The following is a 17,887-nucleotide window of genomic DNA, read 5'->3' on the forward strand; positions in this document are numbered from 1 at the left end:
CACACACACACACACACACACACACACACACAGAAACTTCCTTCTGCCTTTGGACACAGATGTGAGAACAGGTGATGGCTGGAGCTGTTGCAGCCATCGTGTTATCATGAGGGAGTAGATGACACCGAGGCAGGCAAAGCAGGAAGACAGAAACTCAGATCCTTGATAACTTCCTTGAATGAACCAGCCCTGCCCGGCATTCCCTACTTCTTAAGTTCTTGTTATGAAATATAATTCATTTCCTTATTGTTTAAGTTTCTTAAAGTGTGAACTGTAGCTGAGAGTACCCCAACTGATGCAGGGTTATCTGGTGGAGTAGGGCACAGAATGCAATACATTTTCACAATGACTCTTAAAAAGACAAAAGACAACCATAAGTAATTGCTGAAACTCTTTTTAATGTCTGTGGAACAGAAGAACCATGTTGAGTTGGGATAGCAGAGGTGGGACAGTGTCACATATATGTACAGGGAAATGTCAAGATTACAAATATGACAGGGTCATCTCATTGGCTCCAATTCCATCTAATAACACAAGACCCCCCCCCCACCCCACCCCCACCCAGGCTGATTGGATACACAGAGCTTATGTTATCGCTCCCTATGACTCCCTGCCCTGAACCCCATACTCTGGGACTCATGGCAGTTTTCTTGCCCATGATGGAATGTGTAGGAGTTTATTATAAGCCCTGCTTTCCAGAAGGTGATGAATGGGCCCTAAAAACATGCACCTGGCCAATTTTGTGTCAAAACCGAGGCTTCCGTGGGGAGAGATTTTTCTTGTTATTATCATTGAATTAAATCTGGCTGTGTTTTCCTTTGGTGGCTTTGGCGTCCTATGCAGTAGTGTTAAACATTTGCAGGGAGTTTAGGCCTGGTGCAGCAGGAAAGTGATTTCTGTGGCTGCTGGCCTGGGCAAGCTTTGCAGCTGCAGAAGCGACCTCCGTGGAGGGAAAGGTAAGGGGATGAGCCTGGGAAGGGGGAGAGGCTGGAGCACAGAGGGATGAATGGGGCATCGGGGCCTGACGGGCAGGGGTAGATGTCATGTCCTGCTCACCGGGAGCCACAGTGCTCTGACTCAGGCGTGCCTGCCTCCCTCTAGGTGATGAGGGTGAACTCAGGTGAGTGGGAAGAAAGCAGCTGGAGGTCCACCCAGGGTGCATTTGGCAGAGGATGGGACCCTCTGGTCTTGCTCTCCTTCAGAGCAAGACATGCAAAGTCTGATGGATCCCACCCAGCTGGCAGAGTGATGTCAGGAGATAAATGTGGCAGGGAAGTTTTGGGGGCGGGCGGCTGGTCACCCACGTGCATGCAGGATTCACACCTGGGATCCCAAGCCTGGTCTAAACCTCTGATTTCTAGGATGAATTGAGGAATTTTCTACCTCTCCCACCTTGGGAACTTCTCTTTTCCCTGCAGGAGAGTCTCTCAAAGGAGTCATTCTGGTTCTCAGGGATGTTCTGAGCTTTGCGATCTAGTTTTAGGTCTTCCTGGAGAAATGAACTGCGTTCAGCACAAAGAAAGGTCTGTCATTTGATGAGGCTTCAAGTGCTGCAGCGCCAGATGCCGCCTAGAAAAGTTAATTTTATCCCTAAGGAAAGAAGCAGGTAGGGGTGACCACTCTCTGCTTTCCCACTCTTGGAGCTTGAACTTGGTTCCCTAGTCCCCTCCCCTCCCCATCATCACAAAGGCTGTAATGAGTTACTTTGTTTTTCCCTTTCTTTCCACTCTAGGGCCACGAGCTCTGTCTTTAAAACCCCAGTAGCCGGCAGCACAGGGGGAAGCAGCCGCAGCATTCTGTTGGAGGAGTGATGCTAGAGGTTTCAGGTGGTGGGGGGATTGTGGGTTGGCCCCTAAGCAGCTATATCTTGCCCCAACCCTACAGGACCATAAAACCATAAAACCCTATATGTAGCCTGGGATGAAGGGAGAGAACCAGCATTCCCAGGTTCTGGCTCTCATCTCATCTCAGAAACAAAACATCAAAACACCACTGGAGTCCCCCCCATCCTCCCTGTGTATCCACAGCCCGCCCCACTCCCCCCTGTCCTGCCCTCCCCAGTCACTCCAGGTCGATTAATCCTCTAGAATTACAGGCTGGAAAATTCAGCTCTAGTAGTCAGCAGACAGGTCTCAACAGGGGCTGTGGATTTCAGACCGGAAGCCTAACCTTCTGAGCCCACTTAAGCCCCTTTCCGCCTGCCAGTCGGTGCCACTACAGACAGCGCTGCGGGCAGGATGCCAAGAACACCCACGCTGGGAGGTCCTACCGGGCCCTGACATGATGGAGAGGAGCCGGGGGCCCTCTGGACCCATTGTGCTTAATTACACCTTACCCTACAGCCTCCTAATCATTACAAAGACCGTGATCTGATTAAAAACCCCATCCATTTCAAGCCCTTCCCATAATTCTGATCGACAACTTTAACCGCAAACAGAAAAACATCTTATCTCTAATAAAACAAGTGCTGACAGAAAGATGGATGTCGAAAACCAGCCATATGGCTGACACGATTCCGCGCCTGGCCATGTTCACAGCGTGCAGCTTCCGCAGAGAGAGATGACACTGAGAAGCTTGAGGACCCGCATTTAATAAATCGAACTGTGCTGGCATCATCAGGATATTCACAGTTTACAGCAGGAGCTGTGTGTCCTTTTTCACTTGCAGACTTGGAGGTGTTTTAGGAGAAAGTGACTTCGGTGAGCTGTTCTGATGCTTAATTCTTTACCGACCCGGGTGCCTTCAATGTGTCATCATGCCTGACCTCGTTCCCCTTCAAGTTTTCATGGTGTTCCTTCTACCTCCACTCTCGGGGGTCTCTCCTTGCCGTCTTCCAGGGTGGGAGCTTCTGCTGCAGGCTGGCTGGACTCAGCAGAGTCCGGGCAAGGTTTGGGGCACGACCCCTTGGCGGCCAGGCCCGGCGGGGATGGCCCCATCTCGTCCCTCCGACTCTCCACGGGACTCTCTCTTGTGACCCCTTCTGGTTTGGCAGCTGCCTGCTCCTCTGCCAGTTTCACGATTTCCCTTCCAAGCCTGTTTACTTCTTCTTCCTCAGAAGGTAGCTGGGGTAATGAGGGATGAAAGTGCTTGCGTTGGTTCCTGTGACTCTGATTTGCTGGGGAGCTAACGGCGGGAATCCCAGCATCCTCCCGCACTGTCAACGCCTCGGCAGCGGCACGACTTTCATCTCGTTCTTGCTTCTGAGCCTCCCCTGAAACAGACCAGGGACAGCATCAAACCTCTGGCTGGAAGTCAGCCCTTACTTCCCCTCTCCTCCCAACCTCAGGCCCACTGCTGCCAGGCCTCCGACATAGAAAATCCTGCTGAAGGGAACACAGGACCCACAAAAAAGAAAACAGCCACTCTGGTGATTCTTGTGTCATTAATGGAGGGAAAGGGATCACGTGGGCCACGTCTGTAACCCCTCCTTTCCAGGCGCCTGGTTATCGCCTGCTTCGCTCTCTGATGGTGGTTCCTTGTGCCCATGAAATATTTAACCTGAGGACAAAGGGTTTGTAGGTTCTGTAGCTCAGGGAAGATCTGGGGCTCTTTAGTAATGAAAAGAGGTTCTCGCTGCTCTCTGTGTGGGAAACAGAAGGAGAGTTAGGGAGGGATTGAGCACCTGCACCCCCATCTCCATCAGCACCTCATTCTTAGATGCAGACCACTTGTGTTTTCTCACTTTCAATAAAGTGCTGTATGCAAAAGCAACTTCAAGCTCCCTACCCCGCCTCTCTAAACTGTTCTTTCTAAACCTGTACAACAGAAATTCTCTAGCTGCAACTGGAGGGGGATGGGAGAGAGCATGGGGCCTGAGAGCCAGCATCCAGACCCCATTTTCCTATTTGCTTGCTTTGTGGTCAGGATGACCTGTTTGGCCTTCTTTTTTTTTTTTTTTTTTAACATCTTTATTGCAGTATACTTGCTTTACATTGTTGTGTTAGTTTCTGCTGTATAACAAAGTGAATCAGCTATACGTGCACATACATCCCCATATCCCCTCCCTCTTGCGTCTCCCTCCCACCCTCCCTATCCCACCACTCTAGGTGGTCGCAAAGCACTGAGCTGATCTCCCTGTGCTATGCAGCTGCTTCCCACTAGCTATCTATTTTACATTTGGTAGCGTATATATGTCAGTGCCATTCTCTCACTTTGTCCCAGCTTACCCTTCCCCCTCCCCGTGTCCTCAAGTCCATTCTCTACATCTGTGTCTTTAATCCTGTCCTGCCCTTAGGTTCATCAGAACCCTTTGATTTTTTTTTAGATTCCATATATATGTGTTAGCATACAGTATTTGTTTTTCTCTTTCTGACTTATTTCACTCTGTATGACAGACTCTAGGTCCATCCACCTCACTACAAATAACTCAGTCTTGTTTCTTTTTATGGCTGAGTAATATTCCATTGTATGTATGTGTCACATCTTCTTTATCCATTCATCTGTCGATGGACACTTAGGTTGCTTCCACGTCCTGGCGATTGTAAACAGAGCTTCAATGAACACTGTGGTACAGGACTCTTTTTGAAGTATGGTTTTCTCAGGGTATATGCCCAGTAGTGGGATTGCTGGGTCGTATGGTAGTTCTATTTGTAGTCTTTTAAGGACCCTCCATACTGTTCTCCATAGTGGCTGTATCAATTTACATTCCCACCAACAGTGCAAGAGGGTTCCCTTTTCTCCACACCCTCTCCAGCATTTATTGTTTGTAGATTTTTTGATGATGGCCATTCTGACTGGTGTGAGGTGATACTCATTGTAGTTTTGATTTGCATTCTCTAGTGATTAGTGATGTTGAGCATCTTTTCATGTGTTTATTGGCAATCTGTATATCTTCTTTGGAGAAATGTCTATTTAGGTCTTCTGCCCATTTTTGGATTGGGTTGTTTGTTTTTTTGATATTGAGCTGCATGAGCTGCTTGTATATCTTGAAGATTAATCCTTTGTCAGTTGCTTCATTTGCAAATGTTTTCTCCCATTCTGAGGGTTGTCTTTTCATCTTGTTTATGGTTTCCTTTGCTGTGCAAAAGCTTTTAAGTTTCATTAGGTCCCATTTGTTTATTTTTGTTTTTATCTCCACTTCCCTAGGAGGTGGGTCAAAAAGGATCTTGCTGTGATTTATGTCATAGAGTGTTCTGCCTATGTTTTCCTCTAAGAGTTTTATAGTGTCTGGCCTTACATTTAGGTCTTTAATCCATTCTGAGTTTATTTTTGTGTATAGGTGTTAGGGAGTGTTCTAATTTCATTCTTTTACATGTAGCTGTCCAGTTTTCCCAGCATCAATTATTGAAGAGGCTGTCATTTCTCCATTGTATTCTCTTGCCTCCTTTGTCAAAGATAAGGTAACCGTATGTGTGTGGGTTTATCTCTGGGCTTTCTATCCTGTTCCATTGATCTGTATTTCTGTTTTTGTGCCAGTACCATACTGTCTTGATTACTGTAGCTTTGCAGTATAGTCTGAAGTCTGGGAGCCTGATTCCTCCCGCTCCATTTTTCTTTCTCAAGATTGCTTTGGCTATTTGGGGTCTTTTGTGTTTCCATACAAATTTTGAAATTTTTTGTTCTAGTTCTGTGAAAAATGCCATTGGTACTTTGATAGAGATTGCACTGAATACGTAGATTGCTTTGGGTAGTAGAGTCATTTTCACAATGTTGAGTCTTCCAATCCAAGAACATAGTATATCTCTCCATCTGTTTGTGTCATCTTTAATTTCTTTCATCAGTATCTTATAGGTTTCTGCATACAGGTCTTTTGTCTCCGTAGGTAGGTTTATTCCTAGGTATTTTATTCTTTTTGTTGCAGTGGCAAATGGGAGTGTTGCCTTAATTTCTCTTTCAGATTTTTCATCATTAGTGTATAGGAATGCAAGAGATTTCTGTGCACTAATTTTGTATCCTGGTACTCTACCAAATTCACTGATTAGCTCTAGTAGTTTTCTGGTAGCATGGCCTTCTTTTTTTCAGATACAAAATGAGGGGCAGGACTCTCTGATGGCCCTTCCGGACCTAACAAGCAAAAGAGGCTCTGCATGCCTGGGAAGCACTTGGGGAGTGAACTCTTGGCACCCAGACATGTGTGTTCAACACTAGACCCTGTGGTTCTCAGAAGTCAAGGCAGACCTTGACTGCTGTCCCCACACCCCAAGCCTCTAGTTCTGACACAGATTTGCTTCTCACATTCAAAAGAAGCCATTTTCCTTCTCTTAAGTCCTTTTAATGACCATAGAAATTTCCCAGGGACAGACATTCGACCAAATCTTGTATATACTCTAAAGCCTGTATTTAGTCATGGACCACTATGTATTACTCTCCTAAGAGCTCATTGACTTCAGTAAGTATTGTACCTGAAAATGAGACCATTACTTGTGCTTAAATGAAATTCATGAATATATAAATGAGTGACTAAAGCAAGCCTTGATTTTTAAAAAAGTAACTCTTCAGATCTGTTCAGCCAGGATAACGTACGTTAGTTCCTAATAGGTTCCTGTGCTCCCCAGCTCCTCCTGCTGTAATCCAACTATCAGGAGAGGAACCTTCCCTAAGGCTTTGCTACTAAAAGTGGGGTCCGTGGACCAGCAGCAGTGGCATCACCTGGCAGTTTGTTGGACATGTAGTATCCTATCCCAGACCTACTGGTTCAGAATCTGCATTTTAGTAAGATCGCAGGCGATGTGGCTGCACGTGACAGTGTGAGACACACTAGAGCTGAAACACAAATATGACTATGCCTTTCCCTAGCTCTCAAACCTCCAAAGGCCGCCACCACCCCGAGAACAAAGCCCTAGCTTCTCCTGACATTCAAGACCTTCAGTGACCCAACATCCATTTACCTGCCATGCCAACTCTTCTCCTCGTGTCCTTATACTCCAGCCACACCGAACCCTTCACGGCACCCAGCCCTGCCCTCTGCGTCTTTGCTTACATGGTTGATGCCTCCGTGACCACCTTTCCTTGATGCGTCAAGATGACCAGCTTCAAGGGTGAGCCCCACCTCCACCTCCGCCGTGAAGCCTGTTTGATTGAATCCTTCCACTGTCCTAATCCCCACAAGGTTGTGTCTGAACCTCTAAGGGAACTTCATACTTTTTACTTTTTTAACCCTTAAATTGTTACTTATGTATAATTAGCTTATAAAACGCACCTGAAGTATAAAATCTTACCTGGTTAATTTTTTACCTTTGCCAGTAAAGGGGGGCTCAGTAAATAGCTTATTAAATGTTTGAATCTATAGACATATACATGAATGCATGAATAAATGAATATGGTTGTACATATATTTCAATACCATCCATAAATAAATGAAAGCAGTCCTTGGATTTATTTGTTCCAGGTTCAGGTTACTAAAAGGTCTTAAAATGGCACTTTGAGAAAAAAAGGTTTCTAACTCACACAATCATTTAGCTACATCTGTGGTAGCTCAGGGAAGCAATCACATAATTTTCATACTAACAAATGAAAAAATGTTATAGTGGTTATACAGGAGACACGGGGAAACACGGAGTCAAAATGAGCCAGTTTCCAACATAGTGCAAGAAGCTTTATTCAAAAGGAGTAAATTATGGTCCTTTCTGCGGCTACATTTTTCACCAACGTGAGATGAATAAACTCCTTCTGGAAATTACTCTTATGAAATTACTTCTTCCAGGACACTTAATAGTATATTCTGGTGCCCCTGAAAAATTAATTAACCTTATCCGTAACAACCTAACCCCTAAACCATTTGCGCTGTTTTTACTGTAGGTCAGGTTAATCTTCTCTACCTTAATTTACATCTAAGGGAGGGTGGTCTAAATTACACTGGGGCCTTTTGGTTCGCCGGTCCTTTGCCTTGTGCCGTTTTTTTAGATGACATTCCGCTCACATCCAAATGCATGAATCTTTTTTAAAATGGCAAACCTCTGAGATTACCAGGTAGAACTTTTCAACTTTTGGGTGGTGAGGGGAACGGGGGCCACACTGCTGTCATCATTATAGGTCAAGGCACAGTCGCAATAAGGGGATGGACATGGCTGTAATTCTCTTGGCTGGTCCTATTGTGGATTTTTTTTTTTTCCCAAGAAAGCCTAGATTTTCAGAGTCTCAGGACCGTAAACATATAGAGACCAGGCTCTGAGACTGGCTTATGGTTCAACAGCAGGATTTGCCAATCCTCTTCTCGCTTTTGTTTATCCAAAAGATATCTAAAAAGTACACTCAAGTAGTGATCAGAAGACAAAGAAAAGTTACCGAAAATACCACAACTCTTGAGCTAATAAGGAGGACCTCTGGTTATTTGCTGTGGGAGCAGAATCTTCCTTTAACTCTGTGATTCTGGAATGTTGACGCTTAAGCTGTGGGAATTTTATTTCTCCTTTGAGAACAGACACACAGCATTGCCATTTCTTTTCTTTTTTTTTTTTTTTTTTTTTTTTGCGGTACGTGGGCCTCTTACTGTTGTGGCCTCTCCCGTCGCGGAGCACAGGCTCCGGATGCACAGGCTCAGCGACCATGGCTCACGGGCCCAGCCGCTCCGCAGCATGTGGGATCTTCCTGGACTGAGGCATGAACCCGTGTCCCCTGCGTCGGCAGGCGGACTCTCAACCACTGCGCCACCAGGGAAGCCCTTGCCATTTCCATAAAAGAAAGATTTCTGAATTGGCTCAGAATTGGAAAATATTATTACCCCCCAAATAGTAATTATTCCGTGCTGCTTTAGCAAACAGAATTAGTATCATTAATACTTATTAATAACAATATACATATCAATAATGATGAGGCAATCAACTGATACAAATGCATTAGGACACAAATAGTGCAGAAAGAAAAAATATTTTCTCTAAAAGAAAAAAACGGTAGCTCTTTGTAGAAAGGATTGCTGGTCTTCTAAAAATGTGTTCCCTCCCCCCTAACACTGGCCCGAAGGGCACATTCATCTTCTTTTGTGAACTGGTCTCTGATGGGCTTTGTCTTCCTGAGTGTGAGCTGCTTTCAGTTGGAATTAATCAGAGATGCAGCCGTGATGAGGGCATCTCAGACACTGACAGCAGTTACATAAATGCTTCCTTGTTGCCACCCGTGCTGGCGAAGGACGGGGTTGGAACAATAAGAGCTAATGATGGAACTCTGAAAGCTATCATTTTGAATCAGGCCATTACTTACGCTACCCTTCTGAAAATCAAGCCAGGCTCAGACTCCATGTCAGGTTAGCAGACTTGGGCCTGCCCGGGGGCTCAGCAGGCCACAGCAGACGGAGGGCTTTGGATCTCCATGGGGACACTGGATGCTGGCATGGGATGACCTCCAGCCAAGACATGTTCCAGACTGCACAGTGGGCTACGGTGTGTCACAGGCCAGCCTTGCAAACAGCCTCATGCTGCTGGCTAGAAAGTCCCCGCCTTGTCTTCTGGCCAGTGTGGGAACCCCACAAGTCAGGAGCTCTCTCCGGGAATTCTTCCCGCATGTGCTTGGGGAACCTCTCTGTTGAAATCCTAGACCCGTCCAGGCTTCTCTTCTTACCATTCCATGCACTAGTATGAGTGATCTGGTTAGGCTTCAAAACACACCTGTACAGAAGCAGGAGTGAGCCTTGCTGAACCCAGCTCGGATTAGCAGAACCACCCATCGGATCCAAAGACTCAGGATAAATAACACATAGCTGTTGCTTGAAGTTCTAAGTTTTGGGGTGTTTTATTATACAACAGCTAACGAGAGACAGTTGGGAGCCACTTGAGATTTTTAAGCAGAGTACAACCCTGATGGAAAGCAGTGCTCCAGAAGCTTCATCCCACAGCCGCAGGATGAAGACGGGAAGGGAGTAAGGAGATTCTGGGAGGCAGGAAAACCAGGATGGAAGCCTTGCCAAGAAGGTCAAGAGGGCCTAAGCCAAGCCAGAGGTGGAAGAAATGGAGATACAAGAAACTCTGAAGAAAGAGTAGCAGCAGACTAGATACGGATGGAGAAGGAACGTGGACGGCGGTTGATGATGACTCTGTTGGATAGCTAAGTGACAAAAAGAGGAAGCAGGAAGAGTTGTGATGTCATACTTGAGAAGTCCATAGAATATGCAGGTGGGAAAATTTGTGCTTTGGGAAATATGGGACGGTAACTCTGCGGATGGGACCCACTGGGAAAAAATGTCAAAAATATTTTCATAGAGGTGTGGTTGCAGGCATGACTCTGAGCAAGAGAAGATGGAGAGGAAATGTAGAAATCCAGGAAAGAAGCGTGACACCCGTGTGCTGGGTATATTAGTATCTAATGCTGTCTCACAAATTGTCTCAAAACTTAGCAGCTTAAGACTCAGGAGCCTGGGAGCAGTTTCTCCGGGTGGTTCTTGCGAATGGTCTCCAATGGGGTTGTCATCAAAATGTTAAACAGGGCTGTTGTCATCTGAAGGCTTGACTGCGGCTGGAGAATCTGCTTCCAAGATGGCGCACTCACGTGGCTGATGGCCGGAAGCCTCAGTTCCAGGCCACGTGAAGATCATGCAGGGCTGCTCAAGAATCCTCAGGACGTGGCAGCCAGCTTCCTCCGGAGTGAATGATCCCAGGTAGAGACAGTAAGGCAGACTCCACAAGTCTTTCGTAACTCGGCCTCAGAACTCACATACCATCACTTCTGCTGTAATCCATCAGTCACACAGACCAACGCTGATACAGTGTGGGAGAGGACTACACAGGGCACAAATGCCAGGAAGTGGAGATCAATTGGGGCCATCTTGGAAGCTGGTAACCACACTGGGGGCGGAGGGGGCAGATGAGCAAAACTCAGAAAGATGTGAAAGATAGTTTAGTCAGGGAAATGAGACTGCCACCTGGGAAGAGATCTGGTTCTCGACCCTGTTGCTTCATCTGGCACCTTAAATGGGCCCTTGATCCCCTTCAAAACACACTGCCTCCAGAAAGTGTGCCTGGTAAAGAAATCGTTTTCTCCATCCAACTGATTCCTAGACCACTTACCACATTGCCAGGCAATGTGCCAAGATTTCCCTGACGTTGGTACCACCTCTCGCCGTCTTATAGGTAGGGAAACTGAGGTTGAGGTTACCAGGCCAAGTTCTCACAGCCAGTGTGACGTGGGGCTGGAATATGAACCCAGGTTGCTCAAATCCTGACCCTCGCTCTTAACCTCTATGCCACCGTGCTGAGAGTGCAGGGACGCTTGTTCTTCTGCAGGAAGCTCCAAACAAGACAAACCCACGTAGGCAACAAGAAGAAACATGAGGGATGACCCAACGGTGCCACAGAAGCTGCAGGAAGGCGAGGGACTGATGTCCTCCAGGGCCCTGGAGGGCTTGGCCACGCAAAGGAAGAGCAAGAAATCAAGGGCCGCTTACCACCCCTGGGGCTCGCTCTGCTCTCAGCGAGCTGCTCGGCGAACTTGAGCAGTGGGGATCTCGACCTCTGCGTGGTGGGAAGAGCGGCGCCACCAAACAGTATGGTGTCGTTGCCTCCTGTCATGGAAAAGAGGAAAATGGACATATTATGTGACCCCTGGAGTCCCGGTCACACTCATCCCACACAAGGGGCTGGCTGTTTGGGTGAACAAGGCACCTTCTTCAGTTGTAGGGAGTGCTGTGGGAGGGAAAGGGCCAGCATTGCCCTCTCTGCAGTGCGAGGACCCGGCAGAAAGGTCCAGGGCCAGCCGTCTATGAGTCCTAGAGTCTGCTCAGGACATGGCGGCCCACAAATGCCACCGTTAAGGGGTAGCCTGCTATGTCTGCCAAAAACTGAGTGGCTTTGATCTGGGTGAGACAATAACAATAATAACGACAGCAGTAGAGTGCTTTGAGCGCAGGCTCTGAAGCCATGCTGTAGCGCCTGTGTCCTGGACCCCATCGCTTGCTAGCTGGGCGGCCTTGGGCAAGTCACTGAACCTCTCTGAGCCTCAGAGCCCTCATCTGTAAGGTAAGGAAGAATAACAGCACCCACCTCATGGGGTGGCGGTGATAAAATGAACTGATTCATGTAAAGCACTTAGGCATTTCGTCAGCGCTCAATAAGTTTCACACATTGAATTATTACTTTATGGTGGAGACAGAACTGCCCTACACGTATCTCTGATTTAATTAGCTTTGGTCATTTAGATCGAATCATCAGTATGTCACAAGGCAGGTAGCATCAGGTTCCCTAAATGATCACAGCTAAACTCTACTTAGGACATAGAGACCTGCACCAGCCAAAGCCTTTTATGGATTCACATGAACCCCCTGAGTGGATAGAGAAAGCCTGAGGCAAAGAGGAGGAGGAAAGGAAACCACTACAACTCTACTTTTGAGACCATGGCAAGGTATGGGGGTGAGGATGAGGGAAGCGTGGCTTTGAAACATGAGCTGATGAGCACAGACACATGGACACAAGACACGTACACAGAAAGTGATGCTGCCCCAGTGATGAGGAGAGCCCTGCAGGTAGGATTGGATCCCAAACTCCTGCCCATGAGCCCTGAAGATTCTCTCGGTGGGAACCACCATGCCAACGGCAAAGACCCTGGGGGCCATGGCCCAGCCCATGCTCCAGCCTCAACTGTCTGACTTTGGATGAGACCTTATCTGAAGCCAAGTCACTTGAACGTCTCTGGGGCTCAGATCAGAGGCTCTAAAGTTCTAGGACTCTACTCAGTTTCAGGTTTGGCAGAGCACAGAATGGTATTTGGGTCAAGATGTCCACTCCCTCGGATAGCCAGGTGAACCTTGGTCTGCACCTCGGAGCCCTCAACTTGTTTATAATACTACCCTCCCTGTAGGCCACGCACGTCTTATTAACTTGATTTCCAAGACTGTAGTAGAGAGTTTGGCGTATGGCAGGTGCTTCATAAACAGCTGATAACTGTGCATAAAGTGGCTGATGCATTCTTGGAAATCCTGATGTCTTGGTGGGCATGGGGGCTTGCAGCTGCCACAGGCAGATGGAGTATGTTACTAGCAGCCATTGGTCTCTGGTTTCCGCTATATGAGGGTCATCCCAGAAGAGAAATCTGATAGGAGCTGACCCTGAAGTTCTCCACCAGCACAGCTATTGTCTCAAGTGGAAAAAGTCCCGAAATCTTCAGGACCACAGTCTGGAGAGGTTTCCCAAGGAGAGTCATTTGAGTTATACCTTGGGATATTTTAAAAGGCTCTCAGAATGAAGTCAACCCAGTCAGGACTCTTTTGTGCTGCAAAGATAAAATCTAGAAACACCATGAGGAACTAATGGTCGTTATGAAGCCATAGCAGATGCTGCAGGTGGGCTTCTTTTGTTTCTCTCTACCAAGGCAACAGTTACTGTCCTCAAGTCAGGGACGGGACTGCAATTCCTGACCCATCTTTCTCTAGAAGGTAGGCTGGAAGCTCTCTAACCGTAAGGGGACTCAGGAAGAGGCACACTCTGCACTCTGTGTCCCAACAAACTTTCCAAGTCCCCTCTGCCCTGTGGCCAAGGAATCAGAATTATGGGCAGAGTTGGGAGCTGGCTGTAGCCGAGTGACTAAGGCACCAGGTGGATGGTGCGGGCAGCCTCGGCCCTTCCTATTGTGAGGAATTCTCCGGGGCAGGATGTCTCCGTGGCTGTTTCCAACCACAGGGATTACCCACTCCGCAATGGCTCCTCAAAAACACTGGTACCAGCACATAGAACTTCTCCAGGGATCTGAGCAACAGGCATGCAGACAAGGGAAACAGAAGTCGCCATTCATCCATTTCCAGTCAAAGCAGGGGCTGGGGAGAAGTTAAAAACCTCCCTAAATCCCTGCCTGCAGAGATCATTTCCTTATCTGATGGTAAGATGCCAAGATTTGGTTTTTGCAAAATATTTGAAGAATTCAAAGACCTTCCTTAGAAGGCTCTCAGTTCTACTGTTTCCAACTAAGCCCGGATTCTATCTGTGTTGACTAAATTGAGCTCTAAACTGATGGTCTGCTATCTCCTAGTTGCACTTTGGTTCTTGGGACTGGGGAGTGGGGTGAGGGAGATCCACGAACTAGATGTGAACCACAGCCAATGTAGGTCACACAGGCCCTTCCATTCAACTGGTGTTTGAGTTTCTGGAAGCCCTCCTCATTCCCTGTAATACAACGTCCCTCGTCCCCTTCTCCAAAATGTGCCAGTTACTTTCAAAATGCACATTTTCCTCCTCAGGCTGATGTTGAGAGTGGAGAACAGAGAATTCAAATAAAAAGCTCAAAGAGCCAGGCTCTGCTCTTGCCAGATTTTTTTCTGGCTTTCAGTATTTCTTTCCAGAGCATGAGCACATCCAGGAAATCTCCCCAGTCCCCCCCTCCCCCCAAGCATGATTCTCACCTGCAGACTCTAGCATAAGGCTGGGAGAATGAGGCTGACAGGTAGGGGCTGAGGAAGGTGGAGGGTCATTCCTCCCTGAAGGGCGCGGCCAACCAGCCCACCCCCTGGCTTCCTCAAAATAGCCCCGTGCCTTTCCCACTTCTCAGGGACCCGTTAAACAGTCTGGAGTACACTCTGCTTTCCAGATGATTTTCCATGTGGGCTGTGACATCTGTTAGACTTGTCTACTTCCCAGCAAGATCACACATTTGCCCCAACTTTGTATCAGACACCATCAAGAGCTATATATTGTTGGCTGAGAGAGCGAGGAGGGAGGGAGAAGAGAGTCAAAGGAAAATCATAGCCTGCTCCAAGTCCAAGAGTAATTCTGCCTTATAGTAATGAGTGATGGGCTCCTTCACAATGGTCCTTTAAAGTCTCAGGATAGATGCTTCCAGCTTCTGAATTTTTCTTCTCCAATTCAACTTGCTTTGAGAACCAATCCCCAGCTGATCTAACCTACACTCTACAACCCCCAGCCCCTGTGTATGTCTCTCTTCTCTGAATTGTACTTCCCATGCAGGTGGAGCACTGAAATGAAGATCTGAACACCTGAGTTCAGCCTCTGTGGTCTTAGGTATGACCTAACTTCCTGAGCTTCTGTTTCCTTATCTAAAATGAGGGGATCAGACTAGATCAGGAAAGGGAAATACGTTTTCTCTCACGTATCTCCTCTGACCAAGAGGTGGCTTCTTGGAAAGCAAAAATGCAAGACTGTTTTTAGGGCCACATGTGAGATCCGCAAGGAGTGATGTGATTGATTAGCAATGCCTGCCACTGGCATGAGAATGGTGTTGGTTATATACACCAAGCATTTGCCATCCTTGAACTTTTTGCTCTCATCTGTCCTTCTAAGTCCAGCATTCGATGACTTGGCACATTATTCCCTCACACACTAACATCTTTATCACTTAATTGATACTTAATTATGTAATATTTTGTGCTTTCTTTTCACTGTTTGATGCATATTCATCTTACTTCCCTAGTGGGACTGTAGATGCTTGGAGGGGGCGAGGGGCATGTCTAGAAGGCCTGGTACAGGACTGAATTCACAAAACCGATGCTCAAAAAGGTATCAGTATATTATAGGTTGATTTATTAGAGGAGCCACTGATCCTTTCAAGATGCTGGTAAATAAGAGAGAGCTAGCAATTCTCTGAAACCACTGCGACTCAATCCCCTCCAGCTGGCTGAAATCCTGTGATTTGGCTCTTACTTGGGGAAAGAGGAAGAGGAAGAAGAGAAGAGAAAAGTGGAATAAGAAGAGGAAAAGGAGGTGGAAGAGGAAGAAGAGAAGGAAAAAAGAACATACTTCCTCTTGCCCCACTATTCAGAAGGTTAAATGGAGACCACAGAACAATGAGCAGACAGGAGAGACTGGTCTGATTTGCACTAAAAGAGGCCACTCCCCACCCCCCAATCTCACCATGGTTTGAAAATGATCATAAGGTGACACCTCATTACAACCCCCTTCATCACTGCACCAGGATAATGCTATCACCATTACATAAACTGTCAGATCAGGGGGAATTGCCGCTCTTTATTTCTGTCTTCCCACTTTGTATCTATGTGGAGGCCAGAGATTAGAACAAACATGGCTAGGGCGTAAAATCCATTCAGTTACTGCCGTCCAAACTAATTTTACCATTTAATATTTGCTTTGTGCTAATTGAATTCTCTATTTCAATTGGCTGTTCTAATCAGAAAAGTGCAAGGATACATAGAGAATGCATTTCTATTTATTTACATGCAGGGATGATATTAATGCACTGCTATTAGCCACAAACAAAGATATTTCAAATAGAACATACTCCCAAATCCTACGGAAACATTGTAGCTCAGGCCTTCAGGCAGCAAAAAAAAAAAAAAAAAAAGGAAGGAAACAACTGTTATTGCATAATAGCCATTCTAACCTAGACCAAACAACAGCAGAGATAGGAAATTCTCAGCATTCTTTCATTTATTCAACTTCCATCTTTTTACATAAGTTGTAGAAATAAAACATTGTGAAATCTCACTAAGTCATTTGGAGAGAGAAAAAAAAAATCCAAACTCCAGTACATGAACAGAAATAGCAATCTGACTGCACAAATAAACGAAAAATTTGCCTGACTGTGTTGAAATTCAATGCAATAAAAGAAAAGCCTTCAAAGGAGATAAGGTTCTAACTGCATCAAAATGTTCTTGTGCAAAATGGATCATTCAAATCCCCAGGACGGCACCTGCCACTAATTAGGTCTGTTAGGTCTTTTGACATCAAGTTCAAGGAATCTCTACTAAAAACTCCAATTTATGAAACACACTTCCAGGCAACCTAAGGCGGCTATTCAGATTTATGTTAAGAAAGCATGTGGTTTTGTCCATGTCCCCGTGGCAATGTTAATTTCTCATCCATTACAAGGAAGCAACCAATATGATTCAAGGGTAGAAAAGGGTTTGTGCAGAAAGGTTAAGTAACTAAAAATATTCGTACAAAGTTGTTTCCAGGGAAAGAGGAGGTGGTGGAAATGACAAATATAACTTTCTGGAGAACGTGAAGAGAAAGAATAGGTGACAGGGGTCTCATGGAGGGGGTAGTTTACCAGAACAAATGGGTAAATATAGCTAATTAAAGTGAAACATCAGTTTCTTCACACCCTGTACAACTGTAAAAAATAATCTCCAGAGGAAGTTTTGATTTTCGATCTATGTAACAAATGGGATGGTGGGGGGGGGGGGGGCGAAGAGAGAAGGAGGTTATAAAGTGCATTTGGGATAGACAATTGTTGGTTCTTATATTCATTTTTAGGACTGATGATTAAATTGAAAAGTCTTTGTAAGTTTGTACATTCATTTTTAGAACTGATGATTAACTAGAATAAATTTTTGTGAGTTCCTATATTCATTTTTAGGGGTGATGATTAAATTGAATACATCTCTCTATAAGACACCTACAGGGGAAAAAAATGAAGCAATTTACCATACTCATAAAAGTTAAAAATAAAATATATACAGACATATACAATGACAATTTCAGAATTTAGATTAGCAAAACTTCATAGTTCACCTTGCATATTTATTACTTTTTTCTGATTTCCTCCAAAATGATGGCTTCTAAGTTTAAAACACTTGTAGATTTCTCAGCAACGATCATCAAATAAAAGAACATTAAAAAGGTAAAGTCTGCTCTGCAAATTTTCAAAACAAGAAATTTTTTTTTCAAAAAAAAGAAAATTTTCATGAAGTTCTACTTACCTGGAAGACTCCACAAACCAGAAACTTCCAGAGTTCTTAATTTTTTCTCCAGTTCAGCCACCCGATTCCCTAGGATTCTGGAAAAGGGGAGAGAATGACAATAGACACCAATGAACATGGATCTCATCAGCTCTCAGGGCTGTGAGCAGGATACTTGGGAAGCCCCCTAGTGCCCTAATAGAGAGAACATGTTTTGAGACTTAAGATATATGCTAAAAACTGTGTGTGTGTGTTTGCTACACACACACATACTCTATTGGAAGTACATATGAAAATATAAAGTGAATAATTAAAAACGATTTTAAAATTACTGAAATGTTGCCATTCAAGTGAATCTTCTCACACAAAGGTAGCTGTACA

At 45.6% G+C, this 17,887-nt stretch overlaps 1 protein-coding gene across 2 annotated transcripts in view; it reads right to left on the reverse strand.

The window, feature by feature from the left end:
• Nucleotides 1-525: 525 nt before the first annotated feature.
• CCDC149 (coiled-coil domain containing 149) overlaps nt 526-17,887 on the reverse strand; it is a 98,347-nt gene continuing 80,985 nt past the window's right edge. Inside the window, exons 9-12 of one of the 2 annotated variants that reach the window (XM_082838574.1) lie at nt 17,528-17,604; nt 11,312-11,428; nt 2,802-3,211; nt 526-1,569 (exon numbers count right to left, since the gene is read on the reverse strand). In XM_082838574.1, coding sequence (XP_082694700.1) covers nt 1,480-1,569; nt 2,802-3,211; nt 11,312-11,428; nt 17,528-17,604 — 694 coding nt within the window. In that variant the 3' untranslated portion in view covers nt 526-1,479. The remainder of the gene's footprint in view (nt 1,570-2,801; nt 3,212-11,311; nt 11,429-17,527; nt 17,605-17,887) is intronic. The other variant, XM_082838575.1, reaches the window with a different exon arrangement.

The sequence above is a fragment of the Leucopleurus acutus genome (assembly GCF_964270905.1).
Source record: "Leucopleurus acutus genome assembly, chromosome: 4".
NCBI classification, from domain to species: Eukaryota; Metazoa; Chordata; class Mammalia; order Artiodactyla; family Delphinidae; genus Leucopleurus; species Leucopleurus acutus.